Source organism: Lethenteron reissneri, chromosome 21, assembly GCF_015708825.2.
Source record: "Lethenteron reissneri isolate LAM-NWPU_2019-01 chromosome 21, ASM1570882v1, whole genome shotgun sequence".
In the NCBI taxonomy this organism is placed as follows: Eukaryota; Metazoa; Chordata; class Hyperoartia; order Petromyzontiformes; family Petromyzontidae; genus Lethenteron; species Lethenteron reissneri.
The window spans coordinates 3,714,417-3,737,914 of NC_083799.1; the positions used below are offsets into that span (position 1 = coordinate 3,714,417).

Sequence of the window (23,498 nt, forward strand, 5' to 3'; positions counted from 1 at the left end):
GAGTGCAGCACCAATCTCTGAATGGATGTAAATCCATACAATATGCCTGTGATGACTTGATGGAACACATTTTTTTCCTTTCGTGATTTTCTCAAATGTAGTGCCTGCAGAACCTATGCCATGCTGAGCTGTGTATATGGTGTGGGAATTTTCTAAGCAGAAGACAAATCGAGGAAAACCTTGCCTTCCCCCCGAAAAAAAATGCCAAACAAAAAACACAAAGAAATCAGACGCACAAAATAAGCAACGCAGCTAACGATGAAATGGACCATCATGCAAAAAAGAGAATGTCCACATAGGCATATTATTAAGCAGCAGGAGCCACTGCTGGACAACAAGAAAAACGTTTCTAAGAATTGCAGCTGGGTGCCGAGCAAATCATTTGCAAACTAATTCCATGCAGATTGTTGCGGCGTCTGCGCATGACAACGCTGCTGCGTTACAGCATGCAGATTTAGGTCACGGGCCTGTGCAGCTGAGACTGCGACGGTAGGAACCGCAAAACCACTCTCAACGAGTGGGCGCGGCACGTGCACTGCCAGAGGATATTGCTTTGCAGTCATTTTAAATGCCTAGAGAATGGCAGCGCTGGATACTGGAGATTTCCGCTGAATTTGAGCGACCAGAAAAAGCTCCTTCTGCTGGGCAGCGACTCCCACAAGCATTACCTGCGCGAGTCGACTTTAATACTGAATCTGCGGCATCTAATCTCATTGGCGTCTCAGCAGTATTAGCTGTTCATGTTATTAGACGTTATATATATTTGTTAAACTCTTGTATATAATATTGAGATAAACCTTTTTCAAAATGTAAAAAAATGGCAGAAATGTAATGTTGCAATACAACACCAAAGTGTTCGACAGCAAGGACAATATTAACTTGTGCATTTAGTGAGAATAAAAGAGGCTTCTTTAAAAAGCAAGCTCTGTGTGCTGGGGTCATGGTAAATGAACGTGTTCATGGTGCGTGTGCTCCTTGTATATACTCTTTGGTTCTTTCGGTAAAGTCACGTAGAAAAATAACAGTAGATCACGATGTTTCGATCACCACACAAGCGGTCGACCTCACCTGAGGACCTCACCTGAGGACCTCACCTGAGGACGACCGCTTGTTTGGCGATCGAAATGTCGTGATCTACTATTATTTTTCTACGTGACTTTACCGAAAGAACCAAAGAGTATATATTTACTCGTTTCGATCCCGCGTGTGGTTTTACACGTGCATAAGAGTGTGCGCGCGTGTGGGTCTTCACCGTGGCCAGGTCGCTCTGCGCTAGTGTGAGCTGGCCCTCTCTAGGGCACTGGCCCTCTCCATGGGGGCCAGTTCCTTGTAACGGTACCAGAACGACCTCAATCGATACCCTTTGTTGGAGCCGTGGCCAAGCCTGGCCAAGGCAGCCTTGGGCCTGCTGGTGGCTGGGGAACACCACCACTACTTTGTAGTTGGAGGCCCAGTCCCGGTCACGCTGGTCTGCCACGTCCTGCTGCTGTTGCCCCTTGCTATCGCCGTGCCTCTGGTTGGGCTCGGTGCCCGTGTGGGGCTTCACCTCGCTCTTGCCGTGCCCCTGGCTGCTTGTGTCGGGGGTACGCGCCATTCCCCTGGCACGCGCTCACAGCGTTGGAGTGCGCGTGCTTGGGCGCCGTCGCAGGGTTCGCCGCCTTCCTGTGCGCATTCGGCTGCAATGGCACGGCGGCGGCACCACGCGTGGAGGCCTCGCTCGATTCCCAGTGCGGCGTGCAGTCCCTGGCTGGTGCCTCCCACTGAGGCTTAGTCACGTCACTGGCGGCGCCGTAATGTCTGTTGGGACGAATGGCGGTGGCCACTACGTCATCCGACTTGGCGTCCCTGAACCAGTGCAGCTCACCACCGGCGGCTGACAGCTTGCTGAGGAGCGAGTCAACCTCGGAGCGAGAGATGCCAGCCGGCAGGTCGGTCACCTCCAGCGTGGTACCCCCGCCCAGCACTGCTGTGCGGGCCTTCACAACATCGACATCTGTCAACAGGCGAGTGCTCCCCTGTCCCCCGCTCTCACACAAAGGCCAATGGGGTCCCTTTAAAATGGTATCCTAATAGGCATGTATCGATCCAATGCCCAGCGATTCTGTGCAGTGTTAATTTGACGTCGTGACAGCTTTTTATCTGTATAATTTATATTAGCGCTAAATAATGAACACTGACTCACAACATTTGATGCATTTGTCGTAAACACAATAACCAATTTTAATTGATGCATTGATGAATCGTTGAATGCCTTATCTTTAATGTCACTTCCAACTGCTGTTGTCACCAACAAATTGTTACAATCGTTCGTCAATTACGAATCGTAAATAATTCCATCACCAAGCCAATCGGGAGGTTTAAAAAATAGCTACCGTTGCTAGCGTGTGTAGCTATAAAACGTTTCAACACAATTTCTGAGAGCCTACTTTAGAAATACGTTTAATTTAAATATGACAACTGTGCCGTAGTTCTGACTTACAAAGTTTAAACACGACTATCTCAGAACTCTGTACATGGGGAGAGGAACACCGGCCGCTCGGGTAGGGAGAGGGAGGAGGGTGGTCACGGGAGGGAAACCAATGGCAGGGTCATCTGGGTCGTGCGTGGGGAGGTGCCGCTGCGTTAACCATCGCCACCTGGCTCCACGGAGCTGGCGTCCTCAGAGAGTGCTTTGTGTGGCATCCGCCTCCCTCGTCCGCCAAGTCTCACCTGATGCACACAGAATATTAATCGTTTGGTAAATCAGCGAAACGCCAAAACACTTGCCGTTAATAGTGACAACAAAATACACTCACCTGCTGCATAGACATGGAGTGTGGGGTCTGTGGCTGCAAGCTGCACGGCTGGGAGTTGTACTGCAAATGAGGGCCCAGCAGTGGATATCGGATATCGCCTGCAAAATTTAGAGCAGCTTGCTATTAAAGATTGAACTCCTCGGTTTTAAATCTGCGCATGAAGACGATAACTCTACATTGGCGTCCAGAGAGGGTGGGGAAAAAGAAAACTGTGATTGCAGTTGAACATTTTTCAATTAAGATCCCAGTGGGGATTTCTGCTCTCGTGCTGTGTTAGACACATCAGCATGCACACACGAAAGCACAGAGGCTATCACCTGAGTGTATTTCTGGTTCACAGTCTGCCTCGCAAGTCTGAACTGTACAAAATGGCACAGGCCGTGCTGCTAAGGCACTGGTGGAAAAGCCAAAAACGAGCCCAAATGGCTGTTGTTTTGTTTACTGAAGGCAAAGATAACGATACTGACATTTCATTCAAAGTGTTCCAATGGAATCCAAGTTTCTGGATGATAAAAATCCGTTACAACATTGCACATAAGTCCAAACAACTATCTCTGAATTGAGAAAGAACAACACACGGTATGACATAATGAGATTTGGTCAACTTTTGCAACAAATTTAGAGCTAATAAACTAAATAAGTTTCAGCACTTTATTAATCCACTGCTCAATGAAGCCCTCACCATGCCTTAACAGTCATGGTGGTTGGTTAGTCGACCGAACATCACCAACATGGTCAGTGTGGGTTGGTGAAGCGGAAGAAGGTGGGGGGGGGGGGGGGGTAGGACCAGTTCAGATATGACTCACCACTGATCTTAGCCATGGCTTGGAATCTAACTCATGTCACTGGGGGCACATAGCAGAGTGCAATACCTCTTCACTTGTGCATTTCGGAGCAATGATTCTCACCTATTGTAACTCAAATGTGAGCGTCGAGCAGCCAAGCTACTCTGAAAGGAGTGACTCGTTTGTTACGACAATAACGGCCGGGGCTGGCGTTATGCTCGCGCTGGTGCTCTCACCATGCATGGGCGCAATATGCCGGTGTTGCACCATGGGCAAGGGCAGGAGTCCTGAGCGGATGGAGCCCAGGGCGGCCAGCGGAGTGGAAGAGGGCGACTGCGACGGCGACAGCATGGGGCTGTGGAGGTGAGGGCTTCCCTGTGGGCAGAAAGTAGTGCACGCTGCCAGTGTTGCATTCGCGAAGGGGGCACGAGTGCGTGAGGCCACTCAGGGGGGCACATGAACAGCTCTCAGAGGTGTGATGGTTGGGGCTAGCGCGTGATGTGATTCATTAAGTGGATGAGTACATATGGGTCATGCAGCCACCATACACTCAGCATACTGTTGTGAAGATGTACAAAAAGGTACGATGATAAATAATGTTAAAGTGATGAAATAAACAAACATAGTGGCATAATTTCTGATGATGGAGAAGAAAGAGAATAATGTTGGCAGAAATAGCGTACAGAAAACATTGGGCTCCAATGGGTTGTATAAGCTTAGGCGAGTTACCCCAAATTAGGCAACTAATATATCACTTTACTTACATGAGCTGCCCTGGCCTCATTTGAATAGGGCCAAGGCTACACATGAACCTGAGTTTCTTATCCACTTGTTTTACTACAACAACTTTTCTTTGAAACCTGTACTTTGGCTGTGTTAAAAGCCTGCAGAACTGACTTGGGATTTGACTCTGTTATAACCTCATTTAGACAAATCTATTCAACCATGTGCATGGGAAAATGTACAATTTCAGACGGGCATTTAAGTTTAAAAATAAACCATGTAGTTTTCCAAGACATGTTATGCATAATAAACACACTGAATTTTTAATTGAATACTACAAAACACAAACGTCTTTGATGACATCCTATTTGACCAACTTCTGGTAGTCATGCGGGTAGAATGATCCCACATTTAACGTTGGCTCATTTCTGTAGCAGTCTAAGCTCGTAGAGAAACGCACACGTTTATTTTATCCCTCTTCAGAGTCAATAAATATACATTGTGGGAAAGCAAAAAGTGAGTGTGTTATGCAGACTCTCCCCAGTTAAGAGAATCTGGAATTTCTCCCTTCTAAACAGCAGAGACAAGCACTGCCTATTCTAAGGCACTGCTCAGAATCATAATTGAAGCTATATATAGACTCGAACCCTCCCCATAACAATAATAACAACAGTAGCTAGCAACACGTGTTTCCACTGCCCACCTGGACAGGGAAGTCGGCGTGGTTGAACTCGGCTCCCCGAGGCAGCCTCTGGTCGAGGCTCAGGCCTCGGCGTTGGCCCCAGCGCGTGGGAGACGGTGCGTGCGCTGGGTGGGCGCCACTCGGCAGACTCAGCTGCATCAGGAACACGCCATGCCCTCCCGGCGACAGACCTGGCAGTGGAGGCAGTGAAACGTCACGTACGCCGCGGTGGCGAGATGTTAACTACCTCACCTGGTATACAGAAGGTCGTAGGTTAAATCCTGACCCCAATGACTGCTGTATACGGGCAGGACCTCGGCTTACCAAGCTAATTAGTTGCTGAGGCCCGTTCGAAAGTAGAACGGTTCGTAAGTCAGAACACAATATTTCACTGTGTTTAAATGTGTTACAGTTCAACAAAAAGGGAAGCATCGTTAAACTCATAATTAAGAATAATTGTAGATTTGCATGTAACACTGTAAAATATGCTGTATAGTAAATAAAACATAAAATAAAGAAACATGAATAGAAAAAACCTGTTTGATTTTCACTTAGCTTGAGTCTCTTGATGCTAATTTGCTTGTCGGAAGGGGGGCCACAATGAGTCACCCCAATTGCACACAAACAGCGCACGCGCAGACATACACACAAACAGCACACGCGCACAGACATACACACAAAGACATACACACAAAGACACAAAAAAACCACACACACTCCAACGATTGTCTCCCCAGTGGCGATGTTTACACACCGCATTAGGTACTCATTTGATGCCGAGTCGACCTAAGAGAGGCCCAGGTCCCATTTCTCATAATCGTCACTGGTGTTGATCGTGAGAGGGAATTGAACGTCGGTCGCCAAGTAAGTAGCACAGCGAGCTAACGTTGCACTACCTCCCCCCACACACACACAAAGACTCCCTGGACTGTAGGAGCAAGTGCTGTTAGCGAGTAGCACTTATGAAGGCCGGTATGGCCAACACCATGCCCGTCTGCCTTTGTCTCCCGAGTGGTGATGTTTACACACCACCAGGAACTGGTGTTGGCCATGAGCAGCACTCCCGCTCTCCACACACTCACACTTTCACGCACACACACGCAAACAAGGCTGATTCATTACATCTTGTACAGGATCGCTCCTCTGAATAAAATCGTTCCACGGTTCAGTTTGCAATTGCGAGTTCGCTTTTCAAAGTCAATGTACATTGTTTTATTCAATGGGAGCTGGTTCGTAAGTATGGGTGTTTGTAAGTCAGGTGTTCGTAAGTCGATGACTATTTGGAGTTTGCATGTCTTTCTCCCTGTGATCGCGTAGATTTGTTTCCGGGTCCTCCGATTTTTCCCTGCACATTTGGAATCGGCGTGCGTTTTAGAGTATTTGGAGACTATAAATTTTAACATGATCAACCAATTCGTTGAGTTACCATTTGTGGCCAGGTAATTTCTGAAAAAGAGCTAAATAGCTCAGTTGGCCTTACCTGGTAACATTTGAAATAGTTTAATAGTATAGTTTAATGTATTCACGAGCATGGCGTGTGCCTTGCGATAAACGGCACATACCGCGTGCGAGACCAACGACGGAGGGTTTCGACCAAATGTATCGGCAAATGGCACGGACACAACCAAGAGCCGTGCTTGGAATTGCACTGAGAGACATAGTAACATGTGGATCAGAGAGCGTCAGCACATTTAGAATATATTTACTTTTAAGAAAGGTTGGTTGAGCAAGACAAGTCGCTCTAAGCTAGAAGTAGGTTGAGCCTAATGAAGGAATGGCACCGGAAGGAGGAAACACACCTTGGGAGGGTGTTCACGGTGGAGATGAAGGGATGAAATCCTCTCATATGCATTTGCGATATGGACTAAGTCATTTCAGGGCAGTGATGGATGGTGTTTGGTGTGTGGAGGCCTGCATTGAGCAGGAGAGAGATAATGGGTGATTATGATAACGAGCATGAGCCAAAATACCGTAGTTACATTTTTTCCGAACTGTATACTAATTTCAAGGGGTAGAGCACTGGGAGCGCTTGGCTCACAATCAAAAAGTTGTATGTTCAAACTCTGGGCTGTGGTAAATTGAGACCTTATCATGCCTCCATTAACAGCAATTGTGCTATGGAGAAACAGGGCCCCACAATGGAAATGTGGAATTCCCACTGCTGGTTCAGAGTCAGCAATGTAGGTAATATACACGCAATGATTACACTTTTAACAATTTTCTATTCCTGGGTAGTAAGTGTTATTTTCTAATTGCTTATGCTTCAAAAGTACATAAAATGGCTTATTCCCCACAAACTTTGCTTTTGTGACTAGGACAGTGATATTTATAAATTTACATATTTTCCAGAATATTCCAGATAGATTAAGTGCTGAGTAAACTTGGAGTAACTTCTAGAACATTCTAGAATTTTCCAGTAGTATAAAGTCGTCTAAATACAGGGGCCTTAAGCCCACCAGTTCAGTTTAGTTCCAGCTGCCTAAGTGGATACAGATCTGCATTTTTCTGAGATGGCATAAAGAGGCTGCAAGCATCCGGCAGATACATTTTGCTGTCTGCGGCCAATTTATTAAGACAAGTGTGAAAAAGTACTCTGTGGAAGCATCTGCTAAGATGTGTCAGGCCTACAAGGCATATTTCGGCATGCCTGTTGGGGATCAAGACAAATCCTGGGCACCTCATTTCACCTGCGAACAATGCCAAAAACACTCTGAAAGGTAAAGTTTATAATTTTGAAATGTTTTACAATTTTCAATGTTATTGAAGAAATATATCATATATGAAAAATATTGCGAGAATCTCTTCCACATTAGTCATGGGTGAAATCAAATGTATTTTTGTAGGCTGGTGCAGAAGGGAAAAAAGCCATGAGGTTCGCGATCCCAAGAATTTGGCGGGAACCCACTGACCACTCAAACAACTGCTACTTCTGCATGGTGGACCCTTCCAAACGTCGGACTGGCAAAAACGCACCTGCCATCACGTATCCGGACCTTCCTTCATCCATCGCCCTGGTGCCACACTGCCATGAGCTCCCCGTACCCACTCCTCCGGAGAGAGAGCAGCAAGTCAGAGAGCGAGGAAGACGTTGTAGATCCAGATGACAATTTCAGAGGTGGAGCTGAGGAGAGAAACCCATACTACCCCAACCAAAAAGACCTCAACGACTTGATCAGAGATCTTGGTCTCACCAAGTCCAATGCCGAGCTTTTGACGTCTCGGCTCAAGCAGTGGAACTTGTTGGATGAAAGTGTGCAAGCCGCAGATCAGAGGAAGCGTCATCAACCTTTTTTACAGCTTCTTCACCCGTCAAGATGGGCTCTGCTTCTGCCACAATGTGACCAGTCTGTTGAGGCAATCGGAATCGCCTGTAACCAGAATGAGTGGCGCCTTTTCATTGACAGCTCATCCAGGAGCCTCAAAGACATACTATTCCATGATAACAAGTACCCGTCTCTTCCGCTGGCTCACTCGGTGCACCTCAAAGAGGATTACAACAGCATTAAGACCTTGCTGGAGTATGATGAGTATGGCTGGGAGGTCATCGGAGACTTCAAAATTGTGGCATTCCTGATGGGTCTCCAAGGCGGTTTTACCAAGTTTCCCTGCAATCTTTGCCTTTGGGACAGCCGGGACACCAAGGCGCACTGCCACAGGTGGGACTGGCCACTGGTGGACCCCCGGAAGGTGCTGATGCCACCACTGCACATCAAATTGGGCCTTATGAAACAATTTGTCAGAGCTGTAGATAAGGACTCGGCAGCCTTCAAGTACTTTCAAGACTTCTTCCCTAAGCCATCTGAGGCAAACGTCAAAGCCCGTGCCTTCATCGGACCACAGATAAAGAAGATCCTGGAGTGCAATAAATTCCCCAAGAAGCTCACTAGTAAGGAGAAAGCGGCTTGTAACAGCTTTGTTGCAGTGGTTCATGGCTTCATGGGCAATCACAAGGTCGAAAACTATGTAGAGCTGTATTAATTTAGGAGCTTTCGTGACTGCAGGAATTATTCTTTGGTTCTTTCGGTAAAGTCACGTATAAAGATAAAATAATAAATTAAATAATAGCATACGACGTTTCGATTGCAACACAAGCAATCATCATCAGGTATAAATGAAATAGCAACAGAAAATCTAACCAGAAAACTATAGACAGACATATAAGCAGACAGATATCACCAAGATACATAGAGAGAGTAGGTACAGAGAGGGGGGATCGTCTCTGTGGGGTGGCCTTAAATAGACAGAGGGGGGCGGAGGCAGAGAGAGGGAGGGGTTAGAGAAAAAAATTACATGTCAATGAGTACGAAGAAGCACGTAGTAAAGTACGCAGGCTTGAATATTAGGAGAGGGAGAAAGAACACACGAAATTAAATAACCTAGTAAAATATCGAAATGTTATGTAATACAACACAGAGAGTCGGTCAACACACAATTAACGCATAGCCTGGTCGATTAGCAATCTTTGAAATACGTAATCGACTCACTTCTAAATCTGTTTTAGTAATTTTTTATTACTTTAGTATAAATGCATGTTAATTTTGATTAATATGTTGTTTTTTCTGACTTTGTTAATGAAAAAACACAAAGTCGCCCGTTTTCTCATTGAAAATAGGTACATTTCAAAATATCACTGTCCTAGTCACAAAAGCAAAGTTTGTGGGGAATAATAGCCATTTCCTATACATTTTAGGCATGAGCAATAACGAAATAACACTTACTACCCAGGAACCAAAATTGTGTTACATAGTGAAATTATTTGAGCATGGACAAATTTTTACATTTAATTATTCACTGCCAAACAGTAACAGTGCTTCTGGCCTGTATGCTGCGAGTGGGCTGTAGCAACTTTCTCATGAATGGAATACATTCAATCAAGACTTGGAATTCTATTTTATCCCACACTAGCTTTATACTACCCGGCTTCGCCCGGGACTTGGATTCTTGTCTTGGATTAATACACGGCCTACGCGGAGGGTGGGGGGGGGTGACGTCAGCAGGCACACTGCGTGACGCTGGCGCATGCGGGTGACATCATAGATGTGACGTCACCATCTATTTTTATACTTTTTGCATTGTGTACAGTCTGGAAGCTACCCACATGCCAAATTTCAAGTTTGTTGCAAGTCGGGAAGTATACTAAACATTTAGAACAGACACACATTCACAAATTTCTCTTTTACAGTGATACCTCGGTTCACGAACTTAATTCGTGAACTGACTGGTCGCGAACCGAATTGGTCGTGAACCGAGGCACATTTTCCCACAGGGTTCAATGTAAATCCGGTTAATCCGTTCTGACCTTTTTTTTGGTTTTTGAAGCACAAAAATATGAAACAAATTACAATACACATTAGTACTGTACAGTATAGTAATGTATAAAGAGAGAACACTAACCTTGCTTGAGATGACTTCAGTAAGCACTCAAACGGGTGAACTGTACAATACAGTAAGTACAGTATTGTACAGTACAGTAGTACAGTACTGTATGTTCTAAAAAGCACACCAAAAAGCAAAAAGTCACTGAAAGTGTCTTCACAGTACTCACAGTACTTCTTTCTGTGTCTCTTCTTCTCTCCACGATCTTCCTACAGGAAGTCACGACCATGTGACAGCCTGGAAATAGCATTAAAATGGCCGCAGCTCCTGTTCGTGAACCGAAGCGGAGTTCGTGAACCGGAGCATATTTTTATGAACTTTTCTGTTCGTGAACCGAGTTGTTCGTGAACAGAAGCGTTCGTGAACCGAGGTATCACTGTATATAGAAAGATTAAGCTCAACAGTCAGGAATATATTTGTAAGACTTTGGGTACCTTGTGGGAAAAAGTCAATTAAACTTAAAAATAAAGTTTAGTGACCAATAAAGCTAATGCAAAACAAATTCATTCTAATGGAACATGTTTACTTTCTAACCACTACCAATTTCATTTTCCAAGGGGAGGAAAATATAAAAATAAATATATAAACACTATAATTTCAAGCATGTTTTGCCCATATTTGCTCGAGCAATTGACTCGAGGCACTAAATAATTCCTCCTCGGCCGTTTTTCATTGCTGTAGTCGCGGCAATTGGGTCCCAGGATTTGGGGCGAGGCAATCTCATCTATATATAGGCTGCTCTCTGGTGGGCATGGCAAATAAAGGGTGGCGCGTGGCTGGTGCTAGCTCGTGTAATTCATCCACGCGATCACAGGACAGCCCGTGTGTGTGTCCAATTACATGTGGTGGAAATCCAAACTGGACAACGATCGAATTTTTGAACTGCACAAACATATCTGGCATGCTGGGACTTCAAAAAAGAGATTTCAGCACCTCGTATCCATCTATATGGCAGATTATGTCACAAAGTCCATTTTGTGTATGTAATAAAGGTTCATGTACTGCATACAAATATCATTTAGAAGTCTGTTGAATATATATAAAATCCAGCTGGTATTTTAAAACGTCAATAATACATTGCCAATTAAACGTAATTTATGATTCTGCTGTTATCTTGTAAACAATATGAACCTAAAATACCTCCATGTGCTTTGCAAGGCAACATTAAGTAAGAACAACGAAACAAATTTGATATGAGAGTTGTTAATGCAATGGTTCCCAAGACAGATTTAAAGAGCAGTATAATTCCTGGGCGTGATACGCCACCGTGAACACTGCAGCATCCAAAATGCACGATCAGGAATACTGGTATGCGGCTGCATGCGTTTTATTTGCAAACATAAAATGTCTGCAGCCAAAATGGTTTCAAATAAACTGCATCATGTGCCAATATCATGGTCAATTGTACAGCTGCCATGAACAAACCACTGACTGCATCGTCTTACATCGACCTGGACCGGCCATTTTTTTTCCGTCTCAAGAATATAATAAAAATTATAAATTATCTAGGAAACTGTCACCAGACTCGAGAATGCTTTAAAGATACAATGAAACAAAACAACCCATCAAAGATCGTGTTCGTCCATCTACCTTATCAGCATGTCTTAAGAGTAGGAAGACAATGGAGAGCACAGCGAAAATGGAAAAATAATAAGGGAACAGTGGGAGCCTTCTTTCTCCACTGCTTGCAGTTACTGAGCGAATCAACAATGAAATCTCTGCAGCGAGCATGCATGACGCCAATAACAAGCAAATAAATGCAATGGAAACAGTAAGGGACGCTTACAAACAAGCAGATATTAGCATGAGGTGGACAGTAAAAATATCTTAATCAGCTGCTCTAAAATTAGCTCTGAGTATGAACCAGCAAATATTCTCTGAGCATCTGCAGTGTTTTCTGCAGGGAGCAAGCAGGTTGGGTGTGGCAAAAGACCATCAGCATGCTACTCCATCAGTCCTGGAGGACACTGCTGGCACAGAAAAAAATCCATCTCAACTGTTCGCTGAAGTCGGCAAAACAAAAGCAAGCCCTTCTGCCGAACATTTTCCTCTCCAGGTTCCTCAGGTCAGCGTTCTAATTAAATGTACTCGCTGGTTTTACAGTGATGTCAAATTATTAACCGAAATGTAACGCTAATAAGGCATTAGGGCAGAGTAATACGTGATATTAATATTTCGACGGCAAGATTTTAGAATCCCTGCAGCTTAGTCGCGGTTTCGTCTCCATCTGTAACACTACGGACACATCCAGCATTCTGCTCACCCACTGTGAAGGCAAATGCATTCTTCTCCCATGCTGCCTACAGGCTTTCTTTAAAGTTTGCTGGCCTAAACTTTACTATATTGTGATATAAAAAAACACTCTCCCATTACATCTGGTGGTTCAAATTATAATTTTTATATATATAAACCCACCTTTCAGTTTGATAAATATGTATTTAAATGCAGAACCACAAATCACACGATTTTTTTTTTAGATCTTGATTTACAAAAAAAAATCCCAAGTGACAAAGCTCAGAGATTGTGTAGATTAACCATGAAGCTGCTAAACACTTAGCTGAAGCCCAGGAATGCAATGGCTCATTAGCTCTAAGTAAAATTTTGTGCACAATTTCAAAATTAGTCAATAAATAAATAAGCCTATTGCTGTACTCACGTGACAGTGATCTGAGCTGAACTGAAATTAAATTGACCAAATGATGTGAAATGCCTGACAATTCAGTTTCATTGGCTGGACAATTGTAAATGTAAAATGTGTTGAAACTAAGCTTAGGATGCTGGGCCATATTTCTTGTGAATATACTGGCATTTAAAAGAAAAACATTTTTGGAGAAAACCAAAGCATATGGAGAGAACAAATCCAAAGCTCCTTGCAGACGGAAACCTTGCTGTATCACCTGTTCACCAACTCGCACTGACCAGCACCGTGAAGTACAATTGCAAATCCGTCCCCCGCACCTCCGATTATCGTGGTTGGATAGGTACAGTGTGAAAGACGTTCAACATACATACATATTTCCTTGCTGTAGTAAATCAATTTCCATCCCATTAACCATCAGGTGGTTATCTCACACATGCACGAAGGTCAATCTCAGTTTGACTCACCAACCCTGTTTCCAAGCCACTGGAATAAAGATTAAACTTCCACCAGATCTGGAATGAACTCACTTTTTGAGCGTCATTATTTGTAAATGTTCCAAGAGAAGGGTTCATTGGGATTAGGATTACGTCTGCATTTACATCTGCACGCAGACATAAATAAATAAAAACACCGCTGGTAAAGCCGCTTAATTAAGCCCTGCAAAGGGCATTAACACTCATTGCGCTCGGAATTTATGAGCTACGGCAACATGATGCATGCTTTAATCACGAGAGATGATGTTGGCTTCATTTCAAACAGGAGGCAGAAATGCAGCATTATATTACATTACAGCACACTCCCAGCGCTCGCCGGCAGCGTTTGTGTTTCAGCACCTGGCTGATGTGGTAGTCAAGAGCCAGCGATGACATATCACGTGATCACAGCAGCTCACAAGGCCCAACGTCTCAGAATAAGAAATTATGCCCTTGTAGAAACAAATTGTACACATATTCTTGGTTCTTTCGGTAAAGTCACGTAGAAGAGAAATAATAAAAATACAACATAATAAAATAAAATATTTTTTATTTTATTTCCCTTCTACGTGACTTTACCTAAAGAACCAATAATACGAATCCCTGCAGTCACGAAAGATTTACATCGAAATTGTACACATGTCCATAATTAAATTACTGCTGGATGAGGGCTTCCCCATGGCGTATGGATCGTCGGAGTTATTTGAATATACATACCACGCAGGTCGTTACATGTTGAAGGCAGAGAACACAGATGTAGGAAGAGATATGTGCAGTACAATGGGTTTGTGGCACTGCCTATCACGTAGCCCTACACGCCCTTTAACAACCTGTTTGTGCATGGTGGTAACCCACCCTAGCACTATCCAAGCTCAAATCTGCTTAGCCTTCAGGATCTGATGATATCGAGTGCAGTGTCACTCTTTTTTAAAGGTTGACGTTTGTGAACATATTTGTGATGAGCACATTTTCATGATTGATGACGTTGAAGCATTTTAATTAAGAACAATACACCGCACTACACTTGGAGGCAATATGCATCCCCCTACACAGACAAATGCTCGTGGTTTCTTTTGCAGATTGTTTCATAATTCTGTCATGGTGCATGTTCAATTGATTCTAGTCATTCAATGCGACTAACAGTAGCATAATTGTAGTTCTGTATTTTCCCAGAAAAATCTCATCGAGTCTCAACGCTCGTTTATAGGAGACACCTACTTATGTTTGTTTACACAACTCCTAGTCCATTGTCTTCGCGTTGGAAGAAACTGGAGTTCCCTATACAAGAGCCACACATACGATTAGTTGCCTTCATTTTAACCAGCTAAATCACATTGATGTTAAACATATTTTTACAAAGGATAGCTGGGGTAAATATCTAAGCTAAAGATAGCGGGGGAAGGCAGGTGTAATGAAACTGCTAAAGGCAGGGCAATGAAACCCAATAGCGACTTGATCTGCAAAGACAGATGAGGTCGGGTAGAGATCATTGTTCCATAATTAAGAATTTTTTTTTGACAAACATAAAATTAGGCATGCAGGCATACCCATGCCCCACTGGAGCCTACTGACCTAACACCATGAGATGCAAAATGACGCCCGCCCTCTTTCTGTCCCTGCTAGTTCTCGCACCTTCCCACCGTGAATGTCAGTGGTAGGACAGTCATGTCGGGTCACATGTTCACGGTGCTGTGAGATAATCAACAGTGACTCTTCTAGCGGAGACATGAGGACTTTGCTTTTTTTGCCACCACGTGTCACAACACAGGTGGTTTAGTGCAAATGTAAAATAGGTAAAGCCACATGACGCCAACTAATTTTTTACTGTCCTGCCCAACCTCGGCAAGGCAATGAACTCTGGTAATGTCCCAAGTAACCCTTTGACCCGGACTGGCAGGCTCACCACAAAATACAAAAACGCCACAAACCTGATTGACACAATTATAATGAGACCACAGAATCCCAGTGAGCAGCCCAGAGGGTTCAGGTGTGAGAACAATGATCAATCGCCACATGTGGCGATTGATAAAACTCGAGGCCAGGATCTTGGAGGAAGAATTATGTTACGACGTTGTATTTTATGATGCCCTAACATTAATTTGGTCTCTATTTTGAGCATGCACCTGTCCTTCCATGTTTGGGCACTTGTTCATCTGTGAAGCTGAAACATGTGCAAAACATGGAGAGGTATATGCTTGTAATTATACAAAGAGACACGTGGATCAGTGCAAATACCAAGTAAAAACATATTTATGGTGAAGAAAAGTAAGAATGCTTACGCAGGCGACTGCCCTAGCTAGAATGGATGATGACCGGCATCCAAGACTAATGACGGCATGGCAGCCAAAGGAGGCAACCACTCCCGAGACGATGTGCATGGATATGGACAGGCGATGAGCTCGTTCGCAGGAATGAGATGGATTGCTGTATCTTGAGACCATGAGTGATGGGGGGGGGGGGGGGCCTTCAGCCGTGCATATATCATGGCTGATGATTAAGAGTTACATATAAAACAATCCTTTCGCAGAATAATTTTAAATAACCTAATTTTCAAATAAAGTGAGTTCAAGAATTAACTTATTACATGTGGATCTAAGAGTAGTGTGTGTTTTTAGCCAACAGTGATTGCTATTGATTACCGCTGTCCTTTAATGTTACTAATGCGTTCTGCTGTGTGTATTCAATTGAAAATGTTAATTTAATGTAAGAGAATAAAAACTATTGTAAATTGAAACAAGAAAATATCCTGGCATGTTGCAACAATACTTCAAAATTGTATAAAGCTCTTTTTAATTCCAATCAACTGCATTAAGCCAATATTCAGAGGCTGCCACAATGTTATCATTATTTGACGCTATTTTTATCATACATTTTATAATCTGTGCAGTGAAACCGTGGGCTAGTTATACTGTGATTGATATGTAATGTATGTAATACAACCTCGTGTCCTCCCGTTATGTGCCTGGGCCTTTCTGGTGTCCTCTCATTCAAGGACATTCAAAACTGAGTTGGTAAAACGTCCTAAAGCAGGCCCAAATATCCCAAAACCCAAAGTTTCAAAACTCTGACATTTTTCTGGGTGAAAAGAGTATTGTTAATTATTATTACAATGATGATGTAATTTTTCCATAAAGTTTAAATGTTATCTCATGTTAATCTCACATTACGTTACCTGCTGGAAACGTGCAGGGATAAGTAAACTGTAAGGGGATTCAATCTAACTCAAAGTTCACACATTACTCTTCAAACACCTTAACAACAAAACAATACAAAGCAATGTTGTAATGTCAGTAACACTACACTGTGGTAAAGCCTCTCTCCAATGACATATTTACAGTAAATGTAAACCCGTGCACACTCTCCACATGGACAAATGCTCAGGGGTAATACCATTTCTTGGCAGTGGCCGGATATTTGTTCCCCCCACCCCCCATACAGAGTGCACAGCATATGTAAGCTGGCATTGAGCAGGTGCTGTATTCCTGACTAAAAAAGACAGCTCCCTGTGGGTCATCTTGCCAATGTATTAAAACCACCCAGGCACTCGCTAGGATTTTTAAAAAAAATGTGTGGTAGTAACTAAGGTTGATGCAACCAAACCAGGGCAACCAGTCCAATATGTAAACATTCTCTTATGTTTTCAAAGCACGGATATTTTGAACGTCAACATCCTGTTGGGGAAAAATCTGTGTACAAATGATTTATTGCAGGTGTAATAAGAGAGCGCCATCTTCTGCATTATTGCGGGGATTACATTTACAGATTGATACAGTCTACGTATTATCCATAGTAGGGATTCTGTCTGGGGGAAAGGTGAATGGGCGGATCTAGCAGAGAAGCCTCTGGAACGTTCTCAAAGGTACCAGGGGGGCGTGGCCAGAGGCGGGGCTTAGCCTCTGAGGAGTGAATATAAGCAGGGGGTACAGCAACGTGAGGGGTCGGTGTTTGAAGATCGAAGAGGAGCTCCTCGCCGCTGCTGCCCCGCCATCTCCACCTGCCACGTGGCAGCTCGACCTCCAGCCGCTCAGCCGCTCCATAGCGCACCGCCAGCCAGCGGTGCGTTAGCGAGCGGGGTGAGCGCCACGTGGTGCAGGGCAGCGCAGCCACGAGAGCGGGTCGACATCCGCGTAGAGAGAGAAGTGGCTGTACCGAAGATTTAATAAATACATTGAAGTTACGTACCATGTCGGAGCCACTTATTACAGTGGTATCAGATAGTGGACTTTTTCTGGTGGTGTTCTACTCAAGACGCGATGTCCAAAAACCCCAAAAATTTGAATCCACCTTCAGTGTCCGACGACGACGAGACGGCGACTCAGCTCCTACCGACCCCGGGTTCCGTGGTCCCGGTGATGGAGCCCACAACGGGTCCCGATGTCTCACCTGCGGCGGACGGCGCGGCGGAGTCTTCCCACCAGCTTCGCCCTGACGATCCGTGGCAGAGGGTGGAGATACAGCTGGGCGCTCTAACAACAGCGCTCCTCCACCTCGTCACTCTCGTCACGCCGATCGCCACCGGAGGTAGTCCGGTGGCAGACCGTCCGGGGGTGGACGTGCAGAGGATCGGCGACGGTGCTTCGGAGGGTCCCCCTTGGGAAACACGGCCACCATCCCGGGCGGGGTGGAGATGGCCGCCATTTCACAGTCAACACCAACTACGCGTGTCATGGCCGCCATTTTGAACACCGCGGAGGAGAGCGGTGCGTCGGCCGTCAGTTCGTCGCTGCCGCACGGGAATTCACCGAGCATCGCGATACCCGCTGCGAAGGAGAGCGCCGATTGTGGTCGATGCCTGCCCCAAGTGCATGAATTTGTGGCAGCTGGTGGCGATTGGAGTGCCTTCCGATGACGCTTAGAGGCTGCCTACAAATTGGTCCACTGGTTGGAGGAGGAGGCGCTCATTGCTTTGCCCACCATGTTGGACGATGATGCGTTGGCTGTTTTCCGTCCCATTCCCCCGGAGAAGAAGACGCTCAAAGAAGCTTTCGAGGAGATGGCGGAAGTCTACGAGCTGCCAGACGACAAAACGAGAAAATTTCAGCACCGTAGGCGAGGGAGCTCGGAGTCACCCCTCGCCTACAAAAGCGCTTTGATGGCCTTGGCAGTTGATGCCTACCCCGACGTACGACAATAAATATTGGTGATGGAACGCATGTTGGCGTTGGCTAGGGAGATGGGTTTTGTCCTTCCCACGTGCGGCCACAAAACGAAGACGTCCATGTAGGCCGCGCGTTGCCTAAACGCACATGAAAATTTGGAGCGGTGGGCGCAGATGGCGGCATGGACAGGGGACCCGGCTCGGGATGGTCAACCCATCGGCTGGCGTCCATCCAAAGTGGTTGTCATCCCCGACGAGGCGCTGTAAAAAGATGACGTCGTGGCAGCGGTCCATCCGTGGAACCAGTGATGCAAGGATGGTCGACGTCATCAGAACGTCTATCGACCGCGCCGGGACGACGATTTGCTGCACCAGTGGCCTCCCGTCACGTGTTACAGGTGTGGCCGTGTGGGCCACTATTCCAGGGAGTGCCGTGCTCGTCCTGCATCGCCGTCCAGATCGCCGACCGTGTCTCCTGCAGCCGACCGTCCGCCTTCACTTCCCTCCACACAGGCGAGTTGGCACATGTCGGGCACCCGGGTACGTTCACCATCTCACCCATCTCATGTCATTGAGACGGGTTCATCGCATCAGGGCGTTTCGCGGGACAGTTCTTACTCGGGTACCATTGCTAAGCGATGGCCGGCTTCGCAGACACAATGGAAGAAAATGGCTCAAAGGGTAGTTGCCGCGGCGGCGGGATCCTCGACGGTCGCGGCCGCTATTCAGGGTGTCGATGTCCGCGTTTTGGTTGATACGGGGGCATCTGCTACGATCATTTCAGATGTTATTTTTCAATTGTTGTCCATCCCTGCGTTGTGCGTTCGCCCTGTGTACGATGTGTGTGTTGCGGCTAATGGGGGTAGTATGGGTATCATTGGCCAGGTTGATGCGTGTATCACCATTGGTGACATTCAGGTGTCGGGTCCCGTTTTAATCTCGCGTACGTTGGCCGTGCCGTGCTTGTTGGGCACACATTTTTTGGCGAGAATGCCTGTTAAGATTCTTGTCGACCAGGGTTGTCGAGCTGCCGTCGGATCGCAGATTGCGCTTCCTGTCATCACCGCTCCATCGACCGGTGTCCATCGAAACGGTTCAGGCTTTGGTTGATTCTACCGTTCCGGTTCCGGTGGGTTCTCAAATGTTGGTTCCGCTTCGTTATCGCAAGCAAATCTGTTGCGATGATACGGCAAATCGTGTCTTGTTGACGCCTTCTAATGCAGCTACACGGGGGTGAGGCTGGTTTGCGCTCAGACCATTCTCAGAACGGGTTAGGCTCCGTTTCTGCAGGTTTTGAATGGGGGACCTGTGGTGATGTTGTTGTGCCCGCGGGCACTGTCCTTGCTCATGCCAACACCGCTTTTACCGACCGTGAGGAGCGCACGTCGGGGCAGACTGTATGCGCTGTCAGTAAAACGTGTCCATTGGACGATCGATGGATCGCCGAATTGTGTGACGAAAACGCATCGCTGTCTCCGGGTCAGCGTGAAATTTTACGTGGGTTGTTGTCGGAGTTTTCCGATGTTTTTAGCAAGGACGATTTCGACTTGGGTCGAACGTCCTTGTTATCCCATCACATCGATACGGGTGACGCTGGCCCCATTCGCTTAAACCCACACCGCATGAGCCCGTCCGAGAAAGAGAGCGTGCAGCGTGCTGTCGATGATACGTTGGCCGCGGACATTATTTCACCCTCCACTAGCCCGTGGGGCACTCCTCCGATTTTGTGTCGATTTTCGGAGGTTGAATAAGGTCTCCTTGGCAGACGCTTATCCTCTGCTGCGGATGGACGACTCCTTGGATGCTTTGTCCAGAGCGCAGTTTTTCTTGACTCTTGATTTATCTTCTGGGTTTTGGCAACTGCCTCTCGACGAGTCTTCGAGGCAGAAAACCGCGTTCCGAACTCCGCAAGGCCTCTTTCAATTTAATTGTTTACCGATGGGATTGAACGCTGCTCTTGCCATGTTCCAACGACTCATGGAGCTCGTCCTGGCCGGTCTCCAATGGGACACGTGCTTAATTTATCTGGACGATGTTATTGTGTTCAGCCGGTCGTTTGATGACCACCTTCTCCGGCTGCGCGCTGTTTTTGAGCGGATGCGCTCGGCGAATCTCAAGTTCAAGCCTAAAAAGTGTCACCTCTTGCAGACTTCCGTTCGATATTTGGGCCACATTGTGAGAGCGGACGGCATTTTTACCGATCCTACCAAAACGGTGTGCGTTCATGACTGGCTGGTTCCCGAGAGTGTGGGAGATGCACGGAGCTTTGTTGGCTTCGCCTCCTATTACCGCCAGTTCATCCCTCGGTTCGCTTCCATTGCGAAACCGTTGCATGCGCTCATGGCTAAGAATCAGCGTTTTCGCTGAGGACCGGAGGAGGATGCTGCTTTCATACCCTGCGGGATCGGTTGTCTGACGCGCCTACTCTCGACTGCCCTGATTTTTCGTCCCCCTTCATCCTTGACACCAGCGACACGGGCATCGGGGCTGTCCTGTCACAGATGAAGGGAGGCGTCGAACGCATCGTCATGTACCGTAGTCGGGTGCTCTCGCCGGCAGAAACCCGCTATTGCGTCACACATCCAGAGTTGCTGCCGATCGTTCATTTTGTGCGACTTTTTCGATCCTATTTATATGGCAGGTAGTTTGTTATCCGCACTGATCATGCGGCTTTCCAATATTCATTGAAAATCGAGCAGCCAGGCGGTCAGTTGGCACGCTGGTTGGAGTGCTTGCAGGAATTTACATTTGATGTCACCTACCGGAAGGGGGCTCGTCACACTAATGCTGACGCGTTGTTGTGGTTGTCACACGCGTCTTGCTGTGCTTGCCGCTCCAGTACGAACCGCTGTACTCTCCATGACGAGTCTCGGCCCTTAGTCATGTCCGCAGTTGAGATGCTTCCGGACGAAACGGGGATTTCCCTCCTGCCGATTGTGTGTTGCGCCTCCCACGTACGGTGTGGTTGCGCGAACAATTTTCAGATTACTCTTTGACCTCCTTGCGGCAATTGCCCGTACCGGCCGCGGGTGATTTTGATTCTATTAAGTCGGGTCGATTTTTGGTTCATGAGGGGTTGTTGATGTGGCAGGATGACACGTCGCGCCGGCTCCAATTGGTTGAGCCGGATTCTCTCCGTGCCGGTTTGATCCGCTCATTGCATAGTGAGAGCACCTTTTCCATCTTGGCGTTCAGAAAACGTTGCTCACTCTGCAGAGGGATTATTATATGGCCTAAAATGACATCTGACGTCACTAGTGCACTTCGATCGTGCACCGAGTGTGCCCAGAGGAAATCGCCCCAGCAGCGTTATATTCTGACCTTGCAATCCATTTCGATCACGCGCATTAATGAATTGGTTGCCTTGGATGTGTTGGGTTCGTTCCCTGTTACACCTCGCAGGAATACATTTCTTCTCGTCGGCGTCGAATATTTTTCTCGTTGGCCTGTGGCTTGGCCCCTGCCAGATAAATCGGCTTTATCCATCGTTGACGCTTTTGTGAATGGCTACGTGATGAATAAAGGGGCGCCGGAAAAGTTGCTCACCGATCAGGGTAGGAACTTTTATTCCAAGTTGTTGCGCGACGTTTGCAATGCCTTGGGGACCAGGAAGATTAGTACGTCTCCCTACCATCCTCAGACGGATGGTATGGTTGAGCGGTTGAATTGTACTTTGTCCGCCATGCTATGCCAAACAGTCAATGAGAGGCAGCTTGACTGGGATTTGCAGATACCCAGTGTCCTCTCTGCTTACCGGATGGCGCCACACACTTCTACGGGGTATTTTCCGTTCTTCCTCATGTACGGGAGGGAGAATGTGCCACCCCGTTGATGTTCAATTGGGTTCCCCGGTTATGCCACCTAAGACAACTCTTCTCGACCATGTTCAAGAGTCCCTTAGACAAGTTTCTGAGGCGCGGGAGACTGCCAGGTTGAATACCTCCAGGACCCAGGCACGAAATTAACGTTATTCGCGGAGGTCCAAAGGCGACATGCCATGGTCTGTTGGGGACGAGGCATGGCTTCATTGCCCGCAGGTGGCAGTTGGCACCTTTCCTAAGCTCCACAAACCATGGCAGGGCCTGGTGGCAATTGTCGAGGTTTTGCGTCCGAAGTGTGTTCGCATTCGTCACGGCCGCTGGGGTTTATTCACCCATCACGATTGAAGCCGTTTGTTGCTCCTGTTGGGCCATCGTCATCTCCAGATTCCGAGTTCCCGGTGCCTGACGTGTCCAACCTGCCTGCTACCCCTGTGCGAGGTGATCCTCCGAAGTTAGTTTCTTTACTGCCCACAGCGCCCTTAAGTGAGACGGCGGGACCGGTGGACACCCCTATCCTGCCATGCCCACGTGCTTTGGATCCGGCTGTGTCTCCCCCTACCGGACCGCTGCTTCCACCTGGGGGTGTTCCTGTATTGGTTCCACCTCAGGCGAATGGCCTGGCTAGGAATACACGCTGCAAGACATTGCAATTTTCTTGATGGACTTTGGTCTCTAACTTGCGTGTCCGTTTTCCTATTCAGTATTGTTGTCGTTACGTGTTTGTTTATTGTTGGGGCATCCCTTATTCTTCGTTATTCCGTGTTGGGTTCTATGCTCATTTGCTGATGGTGCTCCGTATTACGTTTTTATCCTTCCTTAGCCGGGACGGCTAGATTTTCTCATCACGGGGGGGGGGGTGATGAAATAAGAGAGCGCCATCTCCTGCATTGTGGGGGTTACATTTACAGGTTGATATAGTCCACGTATTATCCATAGTAGGGATTATATCTGGGGAAAAGGCAAATGGGCGGATCTAGCAGGGAAGCCTCTGGAACGTTTTCAAAGGTTCCAGGGGGGGCGTGGCCAGAGGCGGGGCTTAGCCTCTGAGGAGTGAATATAAGCAGGGGGTACAGCAACGTTAGGGGTCGGTGTTTGAAGATCGAA

At 46.6% G+C, this 23,498-nt stretch overlaps 1 protein-coding gene across 1 annotated transcript in view; it reads right to left on the reverse strand.

Moving 5' to 3' along the window:
- Positions 1–1,140: 1,140 nt before the first annotated feature.
- R3HDM1 (R3H domain containing 1) overlaps positions 1,141–23,498 on the reverse strand; it is a 76,954-nt gene continuing 54,596 nt past the window's right edge. The window contains 7 exon segments of the mRNA XM_061555520.1: positions 1,141–1,398; positions 1,400–1,582; positions 1,584–1,966; positions 2,637–2,709; positions 2,796–2,893; positions 3,817–3,955; positions 5,007–5,176. Coding sequence (XP_061411504.1) covers positions 1,273–1,398; positions 1,400–1,582; positions 1,584–1,966; positions 2,637–2,709; positions 2,796–2,893; positions 3,817–3,955; positions 5,007–5,176 — 1,172 coding nt within the window. The 3' untranslated portion in view covers positions 1,141–1,272.